The sequence below is a fragment of the Telmatherina bonti genome (assembly GCF_933228915.1).
Source record: "Telmatherina bonti genome assembly, chromosome: 7".
In the NCBI taxonomy this organism is placed as follows: domain Eukaryota; kingdom Metazoa; phylum Chordata; class Actinopteri; order Atheriniformes; family Telmatherinidae; genus Telmatherina; species Telmatherina bonti.
In genome coordinates, this window is record NC_136625.1 from 41,542,540 (window position 1) to 41,561,077 (window position 18,538).

The 18,538-nt window shown below is 54.4% G+C and overlaps 1 protein-coding gene across 2 annotated transcripts in view; it reads left to right on the forward strand.

Moving 5' to 3' along the window:
• Positions 1-5,863: 5,863 nt before the first annotated feature.
• Positions 5,864-18,538, forward strand: part of cnpy1 (canopy FGF signaling regulator 1) — a 39,247-nt gene continuing 26,572 nt past the window's right edge. Inside the window, exons 1-3 of one of the 2 annotated variants that reach the window (XM_079243422.1) lie at positions 5,864-5,924; positions 14,930-15,024; positions 16,770-16,885. In XM_079243422.1, coding sequence (XP_079099548.1) covers positions 14,931-15,024; positions 16,770-16,885 — 210 coding nt within the window. In that variant the 5' untranslated portion in view covers positions 5,864-5,924; position 14,930. The remainder of the gene's footprint in view (positions 5,925-14,929; positions 15,025-16,769; positions 16,886-18,538) is intronic. The other variant, XM_079243423.1, reaches the window with a different exon arrangement.

The window sequence follows — 18,538 nt, forward strand, 5'->3', positions numbered from 1 at the left end:
AGTGTGGTAACTCTCTCCTAAATGGCTCTGCTCCTTTCCAGAGGAGTCTGCAGGAGTGTGGTAACTCTCTTCCTAAATGGCTCTGCTCCTTTCCAGAGGAGTCTGCAGGAGTGTGGTAACTCTCTTCCTAAATGGCTCTGCTCCTTTCCAGAGGAGTCTGCAGGAGTGTGGTAACTCTCTCCTAAATGGCTCTGCTCCTTTCCAGAGGAGTCTGCAGAAGTGTGGTAACTCTCTTCCTAAATGGCTCTGCTCCTTTCCAGAGGAGTCTGCAGGAGTGTGGTAACTCTCTCCTAAATGGCTCTGCTCCTTTCCAGAGGAGTCTGCAGGAGTGTGGTAACTCTCTTCCTAAATGGCTCTGCTCCTTTCCAGAGGAGTCTGCAGGAGTGTGGTAACTCTCTTCCTAAATGGCTCTGCTCCTTTCCAGAGGAGTCTGCAGGAGTGTGGTAACTCTCTCCTAAATGGCTCTGCTCCTTTCCAGAGGAGTCTGCAGAAGTGTGGTAACTCTCTTCCTAAATGGCTCTGCTCCTTTCCAGAGGAGTCTGCAGGAGTGTGGTAACTCTCTTCCTAAATGGCTCTGCTCCTTTCCAGAGGAGTCTGCAGGAGTGTGGTAACTCTCTTCCTAAATGGCTCTGCTCCTTTCCAGAGGAGTCTGCAGGAGTGTGGTAACTCTCTCCTAAATGGCTCTGCTCCTTTCCAGAGGAGTCTGCAGGAGTGTGGTAACTCTCTCTTTAAATGACTCTGCTCCTTTCCAGAGGAGTCTGCAGGAGTGTGGTAACTCTCTTCCTAAATGGCTCTGCTCCTTTCCAGAGGAGTCTGCAGGAGTGTGGTAACTCTCTTCCTAAATGGCTCTGCTCCTTTCCAGAGGAGTCTGCAGGAGTGTGGTAACTCTCTTCCTAAATGGCTCTGCTCCTTTCCAGAGGAGTCTGCAGGAGTGTGGTAACTCTCTTCCGCTCTGCTCCTTTCCAGAGGAGTCTTCAGGAGTGTGGTAACTCTCTTCCTAAATGGCTCTGCTCCTTTCCAGAGGAGTCTGCAGGAGTGTGGTAACTCTCTTCCTAAATGGCTCTGCTCCTTTCCAGAGGAGTCTGCAGGAGTGTGGTAACTCTCTCCTAAATGGCTCTGCTCCTTTCCAGAGGAGTCTGCAGGAGTGTGGTAACTCTCTTCCTAAATGGCTCTGCTCCTTTCCAGAGGAGTCTGCAGGAGTGTGGTAACTCTCTCCTAAATGGCTCTGCTCCTTTCCAGAGGAGTCTGCAGGAGTGTGGTAACTCTCTTCCTAAATGGCTCTGCTCCTTTCCAGAGGAGTCTGCAGGAGTGTGGTAACTCTCTTCCTAAATGGCTCTGCTCCTTTCCAGAGGAGTCTGCAGGAGTGTGGTAACTCTCTCCTAAATGGCTCTGCTCCTTTCCAGAGGAGTCTGCAGGAGTGTGGTAACTCTCTTCCTAAATGGCTCTGCTCCTTTCCAGAGGAGTCTGCAGGAGTGTGGTAACTCTCTCCTAAATGGCTCTGCTCCTTTCCAGAGGAGTCTGCAGGAGTGTGGTAACTCTCTTCCTAAATGGCTCTGCTCCTTTCCAGAGGAGTCTGCAGGAGTGTGGTAACTCTCTTCCTAAATGGCTCTGCTCCTTTCCAGAGGAGTCTGCAGGAGTGTGGTAACTCTCTTCCTAAATGACTCTGCTCCTTTCCAGAGGAGACTGCAGGAGTGTGGTAACTCTCTTCCTAAATGGCTCTGCTCCTTTCCAGAGGAGTCTTCAGGAGTGTGGTAACTCTCTTCCTAAATGGCTCTGCTCCTTTCTAGAGGAGTCTTCAGGAGTGTGGTAACTCTCTTCCGCTCTGCTCCTTTCCAGAGGAGTCTTCAGGAGTGTGGTAACTCTCTTCCTAAATGGCTCTGCTCCTTTCCAGAGGAGTCTGCAGGAGTGTGGTAACTCTCTTCCTAAATGGCTCTGCTCCTTTCCAGAGGAGTCTGCAGGAGTGTGGTAACTCTCTCCTAAATGACTCTGCTCCTTTCCAGAGGAGTCTGCAGGAGTGTGGTAACTCTCTTCCTAAATGGCTCTGCTCCTTTCCAGAGGAGTCTTCAGGAGTGTGGTAACTCTCTTCCTAAATGGCTCTGCTCCTTTCCAGAGGAGTCTGCTGGAGTGTGGTAACTGTCTTCCTAAATGGCTCTGCTCCTTTCCAGAGGAGTCTGCAGGAGTGTGGTAACTCTCTCCTAAATGGCTCTGCTCCTTTCCAGAGGAGTCTTCAGGAGTGTGGTAACTCTCTTCCTAAATGGCTCTGCTCCTTTCCAGAGGAGTCTGCAGGAGTGTGGTAACTCTCTCCTAAATGGCTCTGCTCCTTTCCAGAGGAGTCTGCAGGAGTGTGGTAACTCTCTTCCTAAATGGCTCTGCTCCTTTCCAGAGGAGTCTGCAGGAGTGTGGTAACTCTCTCCTAAATGGCTCTGCTCCTTTCCAGAGGAGTCTGCAGGAGTGTGGTAACTCTCTTCCTAAATGGCTCTGCTCCTTTCCAGAGGAGTCTGCAGGAGTGTGGTAACTCTCTTCCTAAATGGCTCTGCTCCTTTCCAGAGGAGTCTGCAGGAGTGTGGTAACTCTCTTCCTAAATGGCTCTGCTCCTTTCCAGAGGAGTCTGCAGGAGTGTGGTAACTCTCTTCCTAAATGGCTCTGCTCCTTTCCAGAGGAGTCTGCAGGAGTGTGGTAACTCTCTCCTAAATGGCTCTGCTCCTTTCCAGAGGAGTCTGCAGGAGTGTGGTAACTCTCTCCTAAATGGCTCTGCTCCTTTCCAGAGGAGTCTGCAGGAGTGTGGTAACTCTCTTCCTAAATGGCTCTGCTCCTTTCCAGAGGAGTCTGCAGGAGTGTGGTAACTCTCTTCCTAAATGGCTCTGCTCCTTTCCAGAGGAGTCTGCAGGAGTGTGGTAACTCTCTTCCTAAATGGCTCTGCTCCTTTCCAGAGGAGTCTGCAGGAGTGTGGTAACTCTCTTCCTAAATGGCTCTGCTCCTTTCCAGAGGAGTCTGCAGGAGTGAGGTAACTCTCTTCCTAAATGGCTCTGCTCCTTTCCAGAGGAGCCTGCAGGAGTGTGGTAACTCTCTCCTAAATGGCTCTGCTCCTTTCCAGAGGAGTCTGCAGGAGTGTGGTAACTCTCTCCTAAATGGCTCTGCTCCTTTCCAGAGGAGCCTGCAGGAGTGTGGTAACTCTCTTCCTAAATGACTCTGCTCCTTTCCAGAGGAGTCTGCAGGAGTGTGGTAACTCTCTCCTAAATGGCTCTGCTCCTTTCCAGAGGAGTCTGCAGGAGTGTGGTAACTCTCTTCCTAAATGGCTCTGCTCCTTTCCAGAGGAGTCTGCAGGAGGGTGGTAACTCTCTCCTAAATGGCTCTGCTCCTTTCCAGAGGAGTCTGCAGGAGTGTGGTAACTCTCTTCCTAATTGGCTCTGCTCCTTTCCAGAGGAGTCTGCAGGAGTGTGGTAACTCTCTCTTTAAATGACTCTGCTCCTTTCCAGAGGAGTCTGCAGGAGTGTGGTAACTCTCTTCCGCTCTGCTCCTTTCCAGAGGAGTCTTCAGGAGTGTGGTAACTCTCTTCCTAAATGGCTCTGCTCCTTTCCAGAGGAGTCTGCAGGAGTGTGGTAACTCTCTTCCTAAATGGCTCTGCTCCTTTCCAGAGGAGTCTGCAGGAGTGTGGTAACTCTCTCCTAAATGGCTCTGCTCCTTTCCAGAGGAGTCTGCAGGAGTGTGGTAACTCTCTTCCTAAATGGCTCTGCTCCTTTCCAGAGGAGTCTGCAGGAGTGTGGTAACTCTCTCCTAAATGGCTCTGCTCCTTTCCAGAGGAGTCTGCAGGAGTGTGGTAACTCTCTTCCTAAATGGCTCTGCTCCTTTCCAGAGGAGTCTGCAGGAGTGTGGTAACTCTCTCCTAAATGGCTCTGCTCCTTTCCAGAGGAGACTGCAGGAGGGTGGTAACTCTCTTCCTAAATGGCTCTGCTCCTTTCCAGAGGAGTCTGCAGGAGTGTGGTAACTCTCTTCCTAAATGGCTCTGCTCCTTTCCAGAGGAGTCTGCAGGAGTGTGGTAACTCTCTCCTAAATGGCTCTGCTCCTTTCCAGAGGAGTCTGCAGGAGTGTGGTAACTCTCTCCTAAATGGCTCTGCTCCTTTCCAGAGGAGTCTGCAGGAGTGTGGTAACTCTCTCCTAAATGGCTCTGCTCCTTTCCAGAGGAGTCTGCAGGAGTGTGGTAACTCTCTCCTAAATGGCTCTGCTCCTTTCCAGAGGAGTCTTCAGGAGTGTGGTAACTCTCTTCCTAAATGGCTCTGCTCCTTTCCAGAGGAGTCTGCAGGAGTGTGGTAACTCTCTCCTAAATGGCTCTGCTCCTTTCCAGAGGAGTCTGCAGGAGTGTGGTAACTCTCTTCCTAAATGGCTCTGCTCCTTTCCAGAGGAGCCTGCAGGAGTGTGGTAACTCTCTCCTAAATGGCTCTGCTCCTTTCCAGAGGAGTCTGCAGGAGGGTGGTAACTCTCTTCCTAAATGGCTCTGCTCCTTTCCAGAGGAGTCTGCAGGAGTGTGGTAACTCTCTCCTAAATGGCTCTGCTCCTTTCCAGAGGAGTCTGCAGGAGTGTGGTAACTCTCTTCCTAAATGACTCTGCTCCTTTCCAGAGGAGTCTGCAGGAGTGTGGTAACTCTCTCCTAAATGGCTCTGCTCCTTTCCAGAGGAGTCTGCTGGAGTGTGGTAACTCTCTTCCTAAATGGCTCTGCTCCTTTCCAGAGGAGTCTGCAGGAGTGTGGTAACTCTCTCCTAAATGGCTCTGCTCCTTTCCAGAGGAGTCTGCAGGAGTGTGGTAACTCTCTTCCTAAATGGCTCTGCTCCTTTCCAGAGGAGTCTGCAGGAGTGTGGTAACTCTCTTCCTAAATGGCTCTGCTCCTTTCCAGAGGAGTCTGCAGGAGTGTGGTAACTCTCTCCTAAATGGCTCTGCTCCTTTCCAGAGGAGTCTTCAGGAGTGTGGTAACTCTCTTCCTAAATGACTCTGCTCCTTTCCAGAGGAGTCTGCAGGAGTGTGGTAACTCTCTCCTAAATGGCTCTGCTCCTTTCCAGAGGAGTCTGCAGGAGTGTGGTAACTCTCTCCTAAATGGCTCTGCTCCTTTCCAGAGGAGTCTGCAGGAGTGTGGTAACTCTCTCCTAAATGGCTCTGCTCCTTTCCAGAGGAGTCTGCAGGAGTGTGGTAACTCTCTTCCTAAATGGCTCTGCTCCTTTCCAGAGGAGTCTGCAGGAGTGTGGTAACTCTCTTCCTAAATGGCTCTGCTCCTTTCCAGAGGAGTCTGCAGGAGTGTGGTAACTCTCTTCCTAAATGGCTCTGCTCCTTTCCAGAGGAGTCTGCAGGAGTGTGGTAACTCTCTCCTAAATGGCTCTGCTCCTTTCCAGAGGAGTCTGCAGGAGTGTGGTAACTCTCTCCTAAATGGCTCTGCTCCTTTCCAGAGGAGTCTGCAGGAGTGTGGTAACTCTCTTCCTAAATGGCTCTGCTCCTTTCCAGAGGAGTCTGCAGGAGTGTGGTAACTGTCATTGGAGCACGCTGGTCTCAGCGCGAAGCTGATTGGCTGTGCCTGCAGGCGCGTGTCGAACGTGGCGCTTCTACAGACAGGTACGTAAATATCCGGCAGCATGGCGGAAGAAGGTGACAGCCTTCAAATTTACAGCAGAAACAGATGATGTGACAGTAAAGAAGTCGATTACTCTAAAATCAGAGTAACGGTGGTACTGTATGTCAGTTTTTATGGGTGTGTGGCTGTTTTAACGGTAAACTGAGACTCAGATTAGAAGACTGAAAGTTGTCAAATCCTTACTTTGACAGTCCTGACCGGAAATACAAAGTTTTCTTTTTTTGAATGAAATATGACATACCTGATCAATGTAATCGATAGCATGAGCAGAGAAAGTGCAAGTACCAGAAAGGTCAGCATCTCCTGTCAGGTGAGAACATATTTCTATCAGCAGCTCCGAAACGAACTCAGCTGCAAATTCAATCTTTTAGCATTTATTTCCTCTCTCATCTGTTATTTCTGCATTGAAATGGTGTTGACATGGATTAGTTTGACTTGACCCAAGCTACAGTTGCAGTTAAATCAGGGAATTAGTTTGAAAACATCAGAATATTGTTTGATTCAGGGGAAACTTTATTTATAACTTTAAAACCAGGAACGTTTCGTGGCGAACAGATTCCTATTATCACCTGTTGAGGTGATAAAGTCTTACTGGTCGACCTACTGGTTCCAGGTGACACCAGAGAGAGTCTGAAACACGCGCAGCAGGTGTGGAAGTACGGCAAGCCGTTTGGACAGAAAGTCACGCCGTATTCGACACAGCAGGCAGTAAAAGCAAATAGCGGGATGTCGCGGGTTTTTCAGATTAAAATGTTGTGAATCTGAACGGGCAGTGGTGTTTTATGCACATTTTATCTTGAAGAGGCTGTTATCTGAAAGCTTAGCCACTAGATGTTCGGGCTTTGTGAGAAAAGATCGCTGATCCTTGGTGAAAGACAGACAGTACATCACCCTGCCATCCAACATTCAACTCACTACACCTGTTGGACAATAAAACATCAGTCATGTTTAACAGATGAGTGTCTATTTAAAAGACAGCAGATTATATGTAGTCTACAGAGTTTACAAGAAAAACTGCCTTAATCTTCGAATTGCCCCGACTTCATCTGTACAGTGCTACCTGTTGCTGGACATTTTGATGCAAGACACTGAAATAAACTAAATTAGTTCATCAATATATCTGGTCTGTCATTATGGCCGTAGCATACCTAAAAGGCCTTTTTAAGACTAACATTTGAATCTCACTGAAATGTTAAAGGTCTAACCTTTAACATTGAGCACCTGCTTTCACCGTCATTGTAACGTCTCATAAACAGAAGCATTAGGCTCATATGAACTCAATAAGAAAACAAACTACAATGTCAACACATAGCATCCAGCCCTACATGTTGGAACCTGAATCAGAGCCTGAAAACGAAGTGGAAAACAGCGACCCACAGCAACGAATGCAGCAGGATGTCTCTCTTTGGTAAACTCACCAGCCATCGTTGGAAATAACTTAAAAAACAGTGTCGTTCACATGTCTGATGAGGATTCAACACTGTAACACTGTAGAAAGCTCAGAAAACTCCAAATACCATCATAGGAACCCTTTAATGTTTGACATATAAAAAGCAACAAAAAAACATCTTTGAATTTGATTTATGTTCACGGGGAAAAGGAGAAAGCTTTCTCCTCTGGATGAAGAGTTCTTCATAGTTCTCCAGAGTTCCCTGTACTGTTTTTTTTTTTAAGGCAATTGACATGTTAAATAATACATATTTGCTCTTGGAACGGAATTTCTCATCCAGAATATAATTAAAATGTCCATCCAATACAGAATATCATAATGAAGCCACAAAAGTTCCAGATCATTGTTTAGGATCATCATAAGTCAGACTATATGAATTCAATCATATGATTTCTGCCTGATCGAAAAGCCTCAAACAATATCACATCGATCGTGAGAGTAAATTTTAATTTCTTCTGGAGAGGATATATTTTTACTAACCAAAATACCTCTTCAGTTTAAAGTAAAAAAGAATGAAAGACTTTACCAAACCACTTAGATTTAAGCTGAATATGAGCAGATAGTAAGAGGTGAGTCTCTTCTAAATAAACTTAGATTTACTAAATTTTCCTTTCAGTATGACAAGATAGTTTCCACTTCTTTCAGCCGGCAGTCGTTGTTTGCTACCACTCTTTCCACCTAATTCATCTTTATGGAAGTTCATTTCATTGTTCCTTGTGTGGAATCAGTTGATTCTTTTATTGGTTGTCGTTTTCAGTGGAATGCCACGACAAGCTCTGGAACAACGTCTGGTCGAGGTCAGCTCTGTTCCGTCTGGAGCCGCGTTCCAGTCGCTGTGCGAACTCTGCTCGTCCAACCACACTCTATATAGTATACCGTGCTGTTCTCCCAGTGTCCCCCCCCAGTGTCCCCCCCCCAGTGTCCCCCCCCCCAGTGTCCCCCCCCCCAGTGTCCCCCTCCCAGTGTCCCCCCCCCCAGTGTCCCCCTCCCAGTGTCCCCCTCCCAGTGTCCCCCTCCCAGTGTCCCCCCCAGTGTCCCCCCCCCAGTGTCCCCCTCCCAGTGTCCCCCCCCCAGTGTCCCCCCCCCCAGTGTCCCCCCCCCCAGTGTCCCCCTCCCAGTGTCCCCCCCCCCAGTGTCCCCCTCCCAGTGTCCCCCTCCCAGTGTCCCCCTCCCAGTGTCCCCCCCAGTGTCCCCCTCCCAGTGTCCCCCTCCCAGTGTCCCCCCCCTGTGTCCCCCCCCTGTGTCCCCCCCCAGTGTCCCCCCCCTGTGTCCCCCCCCAGTGTCCCCCTCCCAGTGTCCCCCCCAGTGTCCCCCTCCCAGTGTCCCCCCCCAGTGTCCCCTCCCAGTGTCCCCCCCCAGTGTCCCCTCCCAGTGTCCCCCCCACTGTCCCCCCCCAGTGTCCCCCCCAGTGTCCCCCCCGTGTCCCCCCCAGTGTCCCCTCCCAGTGTCTCCCTCCCAGTGTCCCACCCCAGTGTCCCCCTCCCAGTGTCCCCCCCCAGTGTCCCCTCCCAGTGTCCCCCCCCAGTGTCCCCTCCCAGTGTCCCCCCCACTGTCCCCCCCCAGTGTCCCCCCCAGTGTCCCCCCCGTGTCCCCCCCAGTGTCCCCTCCCAGTGTCTCCCTCCCAGTGTCCCACCCCAGTGTCTCCCTCCCAGTGTCCCCTCCCACTGTCTCCCTCCCAGTGTCCCACCCCAGTGTCCCCCTCCCAGTGTCCCCTCCCAGTGTCCCCCTCCCAGTGTCCCCCCCCAGTGTCCCCCTCCCAGTGTCCCCTCCCAGTGTCCCCCCCCAGTGTCCCCTCCCAGTGTCCCCCCCAGTGTCCCCCTCCCAGTGTCCCCCTCCCAGTGTCCCCCCCCACTGTCTCCCTCCCAGTGTCCCCCCCCTGTGTCCCCCCCCTGTGTCCCCCTCCCAGTGTCCCCCCCCAGTGTCCCCCTCCCAGTGTCCCCCCCCCCAGTGTCCCCTCCCAGTGTCCCCTCCCACTGTCTCCCTCCCAGTGTCCCCCCCCTGTGTCCCCCTCCCAGTGTCCCCCCCCCTGTGTCCCCCCCCCTGTGTCCCCCCCCCAGTGTCCCCCTCCCAGTGTCCCCCCCCCCCAGTGTCCCCTCCCAGTGTCCCCTCCCAGTGTCCCCCCCCAGTGTCCCCCTCCCAGTGTCCCCCCCCAGTGTCCCCCTCCCAGTGTCCCCCTCCCAGTGTCCCCCCCCCAGTGTCCCCTCCCAGTGTCCCCCCCCAGTGTCCCCCTCCCAGTGTCCCCCCCCAGTGTCCCCCTCCCAGTGTCCCCCCCCAGTGTCCCCCTCCCAGTGTCCCCCCCCCAGTGTCCCCCCCCCAGTGTCCCCCCCCTGTGTCCCCCCCCCAGTGTCCCCTCCCAGTGTCCCCCCCCCAGTGTCCCCTCCCAGTGTCCCCCTCCCAGTGTCCCCCTCCCAGTGTCCCCCCCCTGTGTCCCCCCCCAGTGTCCCCCCCCCAGTGTCCCCTCCCAGTGTCCCCCTCCCAGTGTCCCCCCCCCAGTGTCCCCCCCCCCACTGTCCCCCCCAGTGTCCCCTCCCAGTGTCCCCCCCAGTGTCCCCTCCCAGTGTCCCCCCCCAGTTTCCCCCCCCAGTGTCCCCCCCCAGTGTCCCCCTCCCACTGTCTCCCCCCACTGTCCCCCCCCCGTGTCCCCCCCACTGTCTCCCTCCCAGTGTCCCCCCCCCCACTGTCCCCCCCAGTGTCCCCCCCCACTGTCCCCCCCCAGTGTCCCCCCCCACTGTCCCCCCCAGTGTCCCCTCCCAGTGTCCCCCCCACTGTCCCCCCCAGTGTCCCCCCCAGTGTCCCCCCCGTGTCCCCCCCCAGTGTCCCCTCCCAGTGTCCCCTCCCAGTGTCCCCCCCCACTGTCCCCTCCCAGTGTCCCCTCCCACTGTCCCCTCCCAGTGTCCCCTCCCAGTGTCCCCTCCCACTGTCCCCTCCCAGTGTCCCCTCCCAGTGTCCCCCCCCAGTGTCCCCTCCCACTGTCCCCCCCCAGTGTCCCCTCCCAGTGTCCCCCCCAGTGTCCCCTCCCAGTGTCCCCTCCCACTGTCTCCCTCCCAGTGTCCCCCCCCAGTGTCCCCCTCCCAGTGTCCCCCCCCAGTGTCCCCCTCCCAGTGTCCGCCCCCAGTGTCCCCTCCCAGTGTCTCCCTCCCCGTGTCCCCCTCCCAGTGTCCCCCCCAGTGTCTCCCTCCCAGTGTCCCCCTCCCAGTGTCCCCCCCACTGTCCCCCCCCAGTGTCCCCTCCCAGTGTCTCCCTCCCCGTGTCCCCCTCCCAGTGTCCCCCTCCCAGTGTCCCCCCCACTGTCCCCCCCCACTGTCTCCCTCCCAGTGTCCCCCCCAGTGTCCCCTCCCAGTGTCTCCCTCCCCGTGTCCCCCCCCCACTGTCTCCCTCCCAGTGTCCCCCCCAGTGTCCCCCCCAGTGTCTCCCTCCCAGTGTCCCCCCCAGTGTCCCCCCCAGTGTCTCCCTCCCACTGTCCCCCCCCAGTGTCCCCCCCAGTGTCTCCCTCCCAGTGTCCCCCCCCAGTGTCTCCCTCCCAGTGTCCCCCCCACTGTCCCCCCCCAGTGTCCCCTCCCAGTGTCTCCCTCCCCGTGTCCCCCTCCCAGTGTCCCCTCCCAGTGTCCCCCTCCCAGTGTCCCCCCCACTGTCCCCCCCCCACTGTCCCCCCCCAGTGTCCCCCCCCAGTGTCCCCCTCCCAGTGTCCCCCTCCCAGTGTCTCCCTCCCTCCCAGTGTCCCCCCCCAGTGTCCCCCCCCCAGTGTCCCCCCCCCAGTGTCCCCCTCCCAGTGTCTCCCCCCAGTGTCCCCCCCCCAGTGTCCCCCCCCCAGTGTCCCCCTCCAGTGTCCCCCCCCCAGTGTCCCCCCCCAGTGTCCCCTCCCAGTGTCCCCCCCCAGTGTCCCCCTCCCAGTGTCCCCCCCCAGTGTCCCCCCCCCAGTGTCCCCCCCCAGTGTCCCCCCCCCAGTGTCCCCTCCCAGTGTCTCCCTCCAGTGTCCCCTCCCAGTGTCCCCCCCCAGTGTCCCCCCCCAGTGTCCCCTCCCAGTGTCTCCCTCCCAGTGTCCCCCTCCCAGTGTCCCCTCCCAGTGTCCCCCCCCAGTGTCCCCCTCCCAGTGTCCCCCCCCAGTGTCCCCCCCCCAGTGTCCCCCCCCAGTGTCCCCTCCCAGTGTCTCCCTCCCAGTGTCTCCCTCCCAGTGTCCCCTCCCAGTGTCTCCCTCCCAGTGTCCCCCCCCAGTGTCCCCTCCCAGTGTCCCCTCCCAGTGTCCCCCCCCAGTGTCCCCTCCCAGTGTCTCCCTCCCAGTGTCTCCCTCCCAGTGTCCCCCCCAGTGTCTCCCTCCCAGTGTCCCCCCCAGTGTCTCCCTCCCACTGTCCCCCCCAGTGTCCCCCCCCACTGTCTCCCTCCCAGTGTCCCCCCCCACTGTCTCCCTCCCAGTGTCCCCCCCCAGTGTCCCCTCCCAGTGTCCCCTCCCAGTGTCCCCCCCCGTGTCCCCCCCCACTGTCTCCCTCCCAGTGTCCCCCCCAGTGTCCCCCTCCCAGTGTCCCCCCCCAGTGTCCCCTCCCAGTGTCCCCCCCCAGTGTCCCCTCCCAGTGTCCCCTCCCAGTGTCCCCCCCCAGTGTCCCCCCCAGTGTCCCCCCCCAGTGTCCCCCCCCAGTGTCCCCCCCAGTGTCCCCCCCAGTGTCCCCCCCCACTGTCTCCCTCCCAGTGTCCCCCCCCAGTGTCCCCTCCCAGTGTCCCCCCCAGTGTCCCCCTCCCAGTGCCCCCCCAGTGTCCCCCCCAGTGTCTCCCTCCCAGTGTCCCCCCCCAGTGTCCCCCTCCCAGTGTCCCCCCCCAGTGTCCCCCCCCAGTGTCCCCTCCCAGTGTCCCCCTCCCAGTGTCCCCCCACAGTGTCCCCCTCCCAGTGCCCCCCCCAGTGTCTCCCTCCCAGTGTCCCTTCCCACTGTCTCCCTCCCAGTGTCCCCCTCCCAGTGTCCCCCCCAGTGTCTCCCTCCCAGTGTCCCCCCCCAGTGTCCCCCTCCCAGTGTCCCCCCCCAGTGTCCCCCCCCAGTGTCCCCTCCCAGTGTCCCCCTCCCAGTGTCCCCCTCCCAGTGTCCCCCCCCAGTGTCCCCCCCCAGTGTCCCCCTCCCAGTGTCCCCCCCCAGTGTCCCCCTCCCAGTGCCCCCCCCAGTGTCTCCCTCCCAGTGTCCCCTCCCAGTGTCCCCCTCCCAGTGCCCCCCCCAGTGTCTCCCTCCCACTGTCTCCCTCCCAGTGTCTCCCTCCCAGTGTCCCCCCCCAGTGTCCCCCTCCCAGTGTCCCCCCCCAGTGTCCCCCCCCAGTGTCCCCTCCCAGTGTCCCCCTCCCAGTGTCCCCCCCCAGTGTCTCCCTCCCAGTGTCCCTTCCCACTGTCTCCCCCCCAGTGTCTCCCTCCCAATGTCCCCCCCCAGTGTCCCCCTCCCAGTGTCCCCCCCCAGTGTCCCCCTCCCAGTGCCCCCCCCAGTGTCTCCCTCCCAGTGTCTCCCTCCCTCCCAGTGTCCCCCTCCCAGTGTCCCCCTCCCAGTGTCCCCTCCCAGTGTCTCCCTCCCTCCCAGTGTCTCCCTCCCAGTGTCCCCCTCCCAGTGTCCCCCTCCCAGTGTCCCCTCCCAGTGTCCCCCTCCCTCCCAGTGTCTCCCTCCCAGTGTCTCCCTCCCTCCCAGTGTCCCCCTCCCAGTGTCTCCCTCCCTCCCAGTGTCCCCTCCCAGTGTCTCCCTCCCAGTGTCTCCCTCCCTCCCAGTGTCTCCCTCCCAGTGTCCCCCTCCCAGTGTCTCCCTCCCACTGTCTCCCTCCCAGTGTCTCCCTCCCAGTGTCCCCCTCCCAGTGTCTCCCTCCCAGTGTCCCCCTCCCAGTGTCTCCCTCCCAGTGTCCCCCTCCCAGTGTCTCCCTCCCTCCCAGTGTCTCCCTCCCCATGTCCCCTCCCACTGTCTCCCTCCCACTGTCTCCCTCCCAGTGTCCCCCTCCCAGTGTCTCCCTCCCTCCCAGTGTCTCCCTCCCCATGTCCCCTCCCACTGTCTCCCTCCCACTGTCTCCCTCCCAGTGTCCCCCTCCCAGTGTCTCCCTCCCAGTGTCCCCCTCCCAGTGTCTCCCTCCCAGTGTCTCCCTCCCACTGTCCCCCTCCCCATGTCCCCTCCCACTGTCTCCCTCCCAGTGTCCCCCTCCCAGTGTCTCCCTCCCACTGTCCCCCTCCCAGTGTCTCCCTCCCACTGTCCCCCTCCCCATGTCCCCTCCCACTGTCTCCCTCCCACTGTGTCCCCCTCCCAGTGTCTCCCTCCCACTGTCCCCCTCCCAGTGTCTCCCTCCCAGTGTCCCCCTCCCAGTGTCCCCCTCCCAGTGTCTCCCTCCCAGTGTCCCCCTCCCACTGTCTCCTTCCCAGTGTCCCCCTCCCAGTGTCCCCCTCCCAGTGTCTCCCTCCCAGTGTCCCCCTCCCAGTGTCTCCCTCCCACTGTCTCCCTCCCAGTGTCCCCCTCCCAGTGTCCCCCTCCCAGTGTCCCCCTCCCAGTGTCTCCCTCCCAGTGTCTCCCTCCCAGTGTCCCCCTCCCACTGTCTCCCTCCCAGTGTCCCCCTCCCAGTGTCTCCCTCCCAGTGTCCCCCTCCCAGTGTCTCCCTCCCAGTGTCCCCCTCCCAGTGTCTCCCTCCCAGTGTCTCCCTCCCAGTGTCCCCCTCCCAGTGTCTCCCTCCCAGTGTCTCCCTCCCAGTGTCCCCCTCCCAGTGTCTCCCTCCCACTGTCTCCCTCCCAGTGTCTCCCTCCCAGTGTCTCCCTCCCAGTGTCCCAGTGTCCCCCTCCCAGTGTCTCCCTCCCAGTGTCCCCCTCCCAGTGTCTCCCTCCCACTGTCTCCCTCCCAGTGTCTCCCTCCCAGTGTCCCCCTCCCAGTGTCTCCCTCCCAGTGTCCCCCTCCCAGTGTCTCCCTCCCACTGTCTCCCTCCCAGTGTCCCCCTCCCAGTGTCTCCCTCCCAGTGTCTCCCTCCCAGTGTCCCCCTCCCAGTGTCCCCCTCCCAGTGTCTCCCTCCCACTGTCTCCCTCCCAGTGTCCCCCTCCCAGTGTCTCCCTCCCAGTGTCCCCCTCCCAGTGTCTCCCTCCCAGTGTCTCCCTCCCAGTGTCCCCCTCCCAGTGTCTCCCTCCCAGTGTCCCCCTCCCAGTGTCTCCCTCCCAGTGTCCCCCTCCCAGTGTCTCCCTCCCAGTGTCTCCCTCCCAGTGTCCCCCTCCCAGTGTCTCCCTCCCACTGTCTCCCTCCCAGTGTCTCCCTCCCAGTGTCCCCCTCCCAGTGTCCCAGTGTCCCCCTCCCAGTGTCTCCCTCCCTCCCAGTGTCCTTTCTGACAGAAAGTGTAAAACATTATTTTATGACTTAATAAAAAGAAATAAACAGGCTTTACTGGTTTTACTGGAGTTTTTACTGGTTTTCCTCCAGTTTCCAGGAGATGCTGAAACAGTAAAAGACGTACTTCGTGGTTCTCCCATTAAAACATCCACAGACCTTCGTTATTCCCTGGATGAATCTCTTCAGAGATCTTTAAGAAGACGTGGTTTAGGCGTTGTCAACACACATTTTTGGCCCAGTTGGCTTTCCGTAAGCAGCGCTGGCGAGCAGAGCCACTCAGCAACCCGCCATGTTTCAGGCGTCGCCGCGGCAACAAGAAAAATAAACAGAGGAAAAGAAATAGTGATTTAAATAAAGAGAAAGGAGTGAACAGATACAGAGATGGATTAATAAATAAGTGAAATTAAAACGATGAAAGAATGAAAGCTTTACATGAGAACAGTTAAAGCTGAAAGTACAGATTTCCTCTTGGCAGTGAAGGGGTCGTGTTTCATAAAAAACAGAAAACGTGGTATTTCATGTCACCATGGTGACGATGTGACGTTTGTTTCTGTGTCTCAGAATGAAGTCCTGGATGTTCCCGGTGGTGATGATGATGATGATGATGTCCCTCTTCAGCAGCCAGGCCAGGAGAGACAAAGTGCTCTACTGTTCCGGTAAATTTCCCGTCTTTGTCTCCATTCAGTCAAACACACTGGAGAGCGTTCAGACAGACCAGGAAGAAGAAGGTTGGCTTTTTACCCGTCTGTCCGGGTTCCAGATAAAGTTATGGACGGATTTTCATCAAATGTTCCGGAGTTGCTGGAAATGTGAAAAGATAGAACGGATTTACTTTTGGTTCTGATCCGGATCACCGTTTGGATCCAGGAACTTTTTAAAGGCTTGGTGAGGTTTGCGCTCTTCAAGGGCTTCTTTACTTATCAGATGCAAAAACAAAATACGACCTTCTTTTCTAAATACTTGTTGGAAGAGTATACGATGTGTGAAATGGAGTTTTAAAAAAAACAATTTATTATTGCGGTGAATCTCATCAACCCACTTTTTCCCTCATCGAACATAAACAACTTACAGCCGTCCTGAAATGTCTTCAGACCCTTTCATTCAAGAAAAAGCTAAATGTACAACAGTGGAACAATAACGAAACAAAAAAACAATAAAATAAGGTGCTACATAATAATTTAGTGATTAAAGACATTCGGCTGAGTGGAAGAAAAACCAAAGGGATGATTGTGACGACCAGCAGGTGCAGAAGTCTGACTGGGAGGGACAGAAAACACCTGCAAACATTCTTCTACTAATTATCATCTTATGACTGATGGAACTTTTTATTTTATCATATTTGTTTGGTTTTTTTATTTAAAAAAAAAAATCATTTCTTTTGATCCAGAATTAGAAAATAATGATTTTGACGTCGGTCGGAGACGACGGTCCGAGACGTCGGTCCGAGACGTCGGTCCGAGACGACGGTCGGAGACGTCGGTCCGAGACGTCGGTCCGAGACGTCGGTCGGAGACGACGGTCGGAGACGTCGGTCGGAGACGTCGGTCGGAGACGTCGGTCGGAGACGACGGTCGGAGACGTCGGTCCGAGACGACGGTCCGAGACGTCGGTCCGAGACGTCGGTCCGAGACGTCGGTCGGTCCGAGACGACGGTCGGAGACGACGGTCGGTCCGAGACGACGGTCCGAGACGACGGTCGGAGACGTCGGTCCGAGACGACGGTCGGAGACGTCGGTCCGAGACGACGGTCCGAGACGTCGGTCCGAGACGTCGGTCCGAGACGTCGGTCGGTCCGAGACGACGGTCCGAGACGACGGTCGGAGACGACGGTCGGTCCGAGACGACGGTCCGAGACGACGGTCCGAGACGACGGTCGGTCCGAGACGTCGGTCCGAGACGACGGTCGGTCCGAGACGACGGTCTGAGACGTCGGTCGGAGACGACGGTCCGAGACGACGGTCCGAGACGACGGTCCGAGACGACGGTCTGAGATATATGTATATGTATATATATATGTATATATATATATTATATATATATATATATATATATATATATATATATATATATATGTATATATATAGTTATTGGTTGGATAAAAGTCTCCTCCTGTTTTTCTTCTGAAACATGAAACTGTAACATTCACCAGTATTTAATTATCAAACATTATTATATTAGAAATGTTTTGATCATAAAAAGTAAGTTTAGTAAAAACTAATCAACCATTTGCACCTCATTAGTGAGCTAACCATGGATGAGTTAGAAGCTAGTTTGGGTTTGGCCCACCATAAGTTCCTGCTTCTAGAGTCTTTAAGATTGATTTTCATGCATGTACTTTATTAGATTGTTGACACTGAACTACAACTTGTTTCGTCTCTGAGGCTAACTGGTTGTTTCCTAGCATGCAGGGCAATAGTGGATGAACTGAACTACTCAATCAGTCAGGTGGACCCAAAGAAGACCATTAATGTTGGCAGTTTTCGACTCAACCCTGATGGAACCATGAAGGACAAAAAGGTATTGTACACCTGACCTGTTTTTATTTATACAGCAGCTTTCAGGCCTGCCGCGACTTTGAGTTCCTCACCAGGACAAAGGCTCGTCCCATCCACATCCGTTAGCTAAGTTGACCGAGTGTGGCGTCCAAACTGCTGATAACATCAGATAAAAATAATTATATCCACAAGCAATATGAGCAACAGTTAACCTTTTTATGTTAAAACAAAAAATCTTCAGAATTCTGATTGAATATCAAGTCCGGTGACATTTTTTCTTAATTATGCATTAAATTAAGTCATTAAATATTAACTATGCTCTTTTTCAGCATTAAATATTTTGGAAATCCGTTTCAAATGATTGATGTGACCTCAAATCAGTATCATGATTATTTTAACAGGTTACAATTAATGAGCAATTATTTCAGTATCATTTTACTTTTAGCTTCATAGGGAAATGACATTTTTGTTGCAAATATTTTCATTTCAAAGAGCAAATATTGACATTAAGTGAAAGGAAATAAACTTTATAGGATCATTTAATTATTTTTGTCTTTTAGATTTGGGAGAAATTTAAAATTTTCAGTTTAAATAATTAACATGAGCAACATTTAAATCTCCAGTAGGTAATGTACCTGAGAGACATGTTCCTCTGGGTGAAGTGGTTCCTCGTCCTGATAGTAGTCTATACATTCTGTCATCATGAACAATAAGAAATATAGTTAGACCCCTCAGTTTACTGTAAATCTGTAAAAACTCTGACCAATCCAAACGTTCCGACCCAAATGGAGTTGTTCATTTCTTATATTTCGTAGTTTCTTCTCCCGGCTCCCCTCCTCCCCCTCCAGCAGTGCATACCTGATAGCCACACCCTGCATATAAACAGCGTGTTAGGATGAAAATACAAAGTAGAAACTTGGATTTCCGACCCGACTCGGTTTATTTGCCTCCTCCTGCTAAACAGCCGAGAAAGGGAAAATCGTTGGTGGAAAAAACTGCGAATAAAAAAGCCTCGGATCACGCAAAGAGCAGAACCAGAGGGGGAGGAGCCAATGCAGAGGGAGGGACCAAGGCTGGGGGAGGGGCCAGGACAGGGAGAGGAGACAATACAGGAGGAGGGGTCAATTCAAGGGAGGGGCCAATACAAGAGGAGGAACCAAGACAGGGCGCCACTTTCACATCTTGCTTGCTCCCCAATGTTACCTACCTCAGATTTAATTGATTATTGCTTCTGAATGTCAGTTTCAATTCATTTTCAAATAACTGCGAAGCCCTACTTCAAGTACAGCAGCCCCATTAATGATGTGTTCATCATTCATTATGTCCTAAAGTTCCAATATTTTCCTCCTCTGTTTCATTTGACCGTTTTTTTTTCTTGTTCAGCATTTAAGCAGCAGAATGATGTTCTAAAAGCTGAGTTCTGCTGAGCAAATTTACTTTGTCAAGGGGAGCTTTGTAGATATAATGATCCCCTTGATATTTTGGATTTTTATTTTATTTTTATATATATTTTGCATGACTGTTTATTATTACAAAGTTTGTAATGCTGGTGAGGATAGAAGAGGAAAAGAAAGAGAAATGAGAAGAAGAGAAAACAGAAAAACACCTCGTGGAGGTCATTTGACCCATTTTAACCCTCGCTAACATGATGGTAGAGGATTTGGTGTTAACGTGA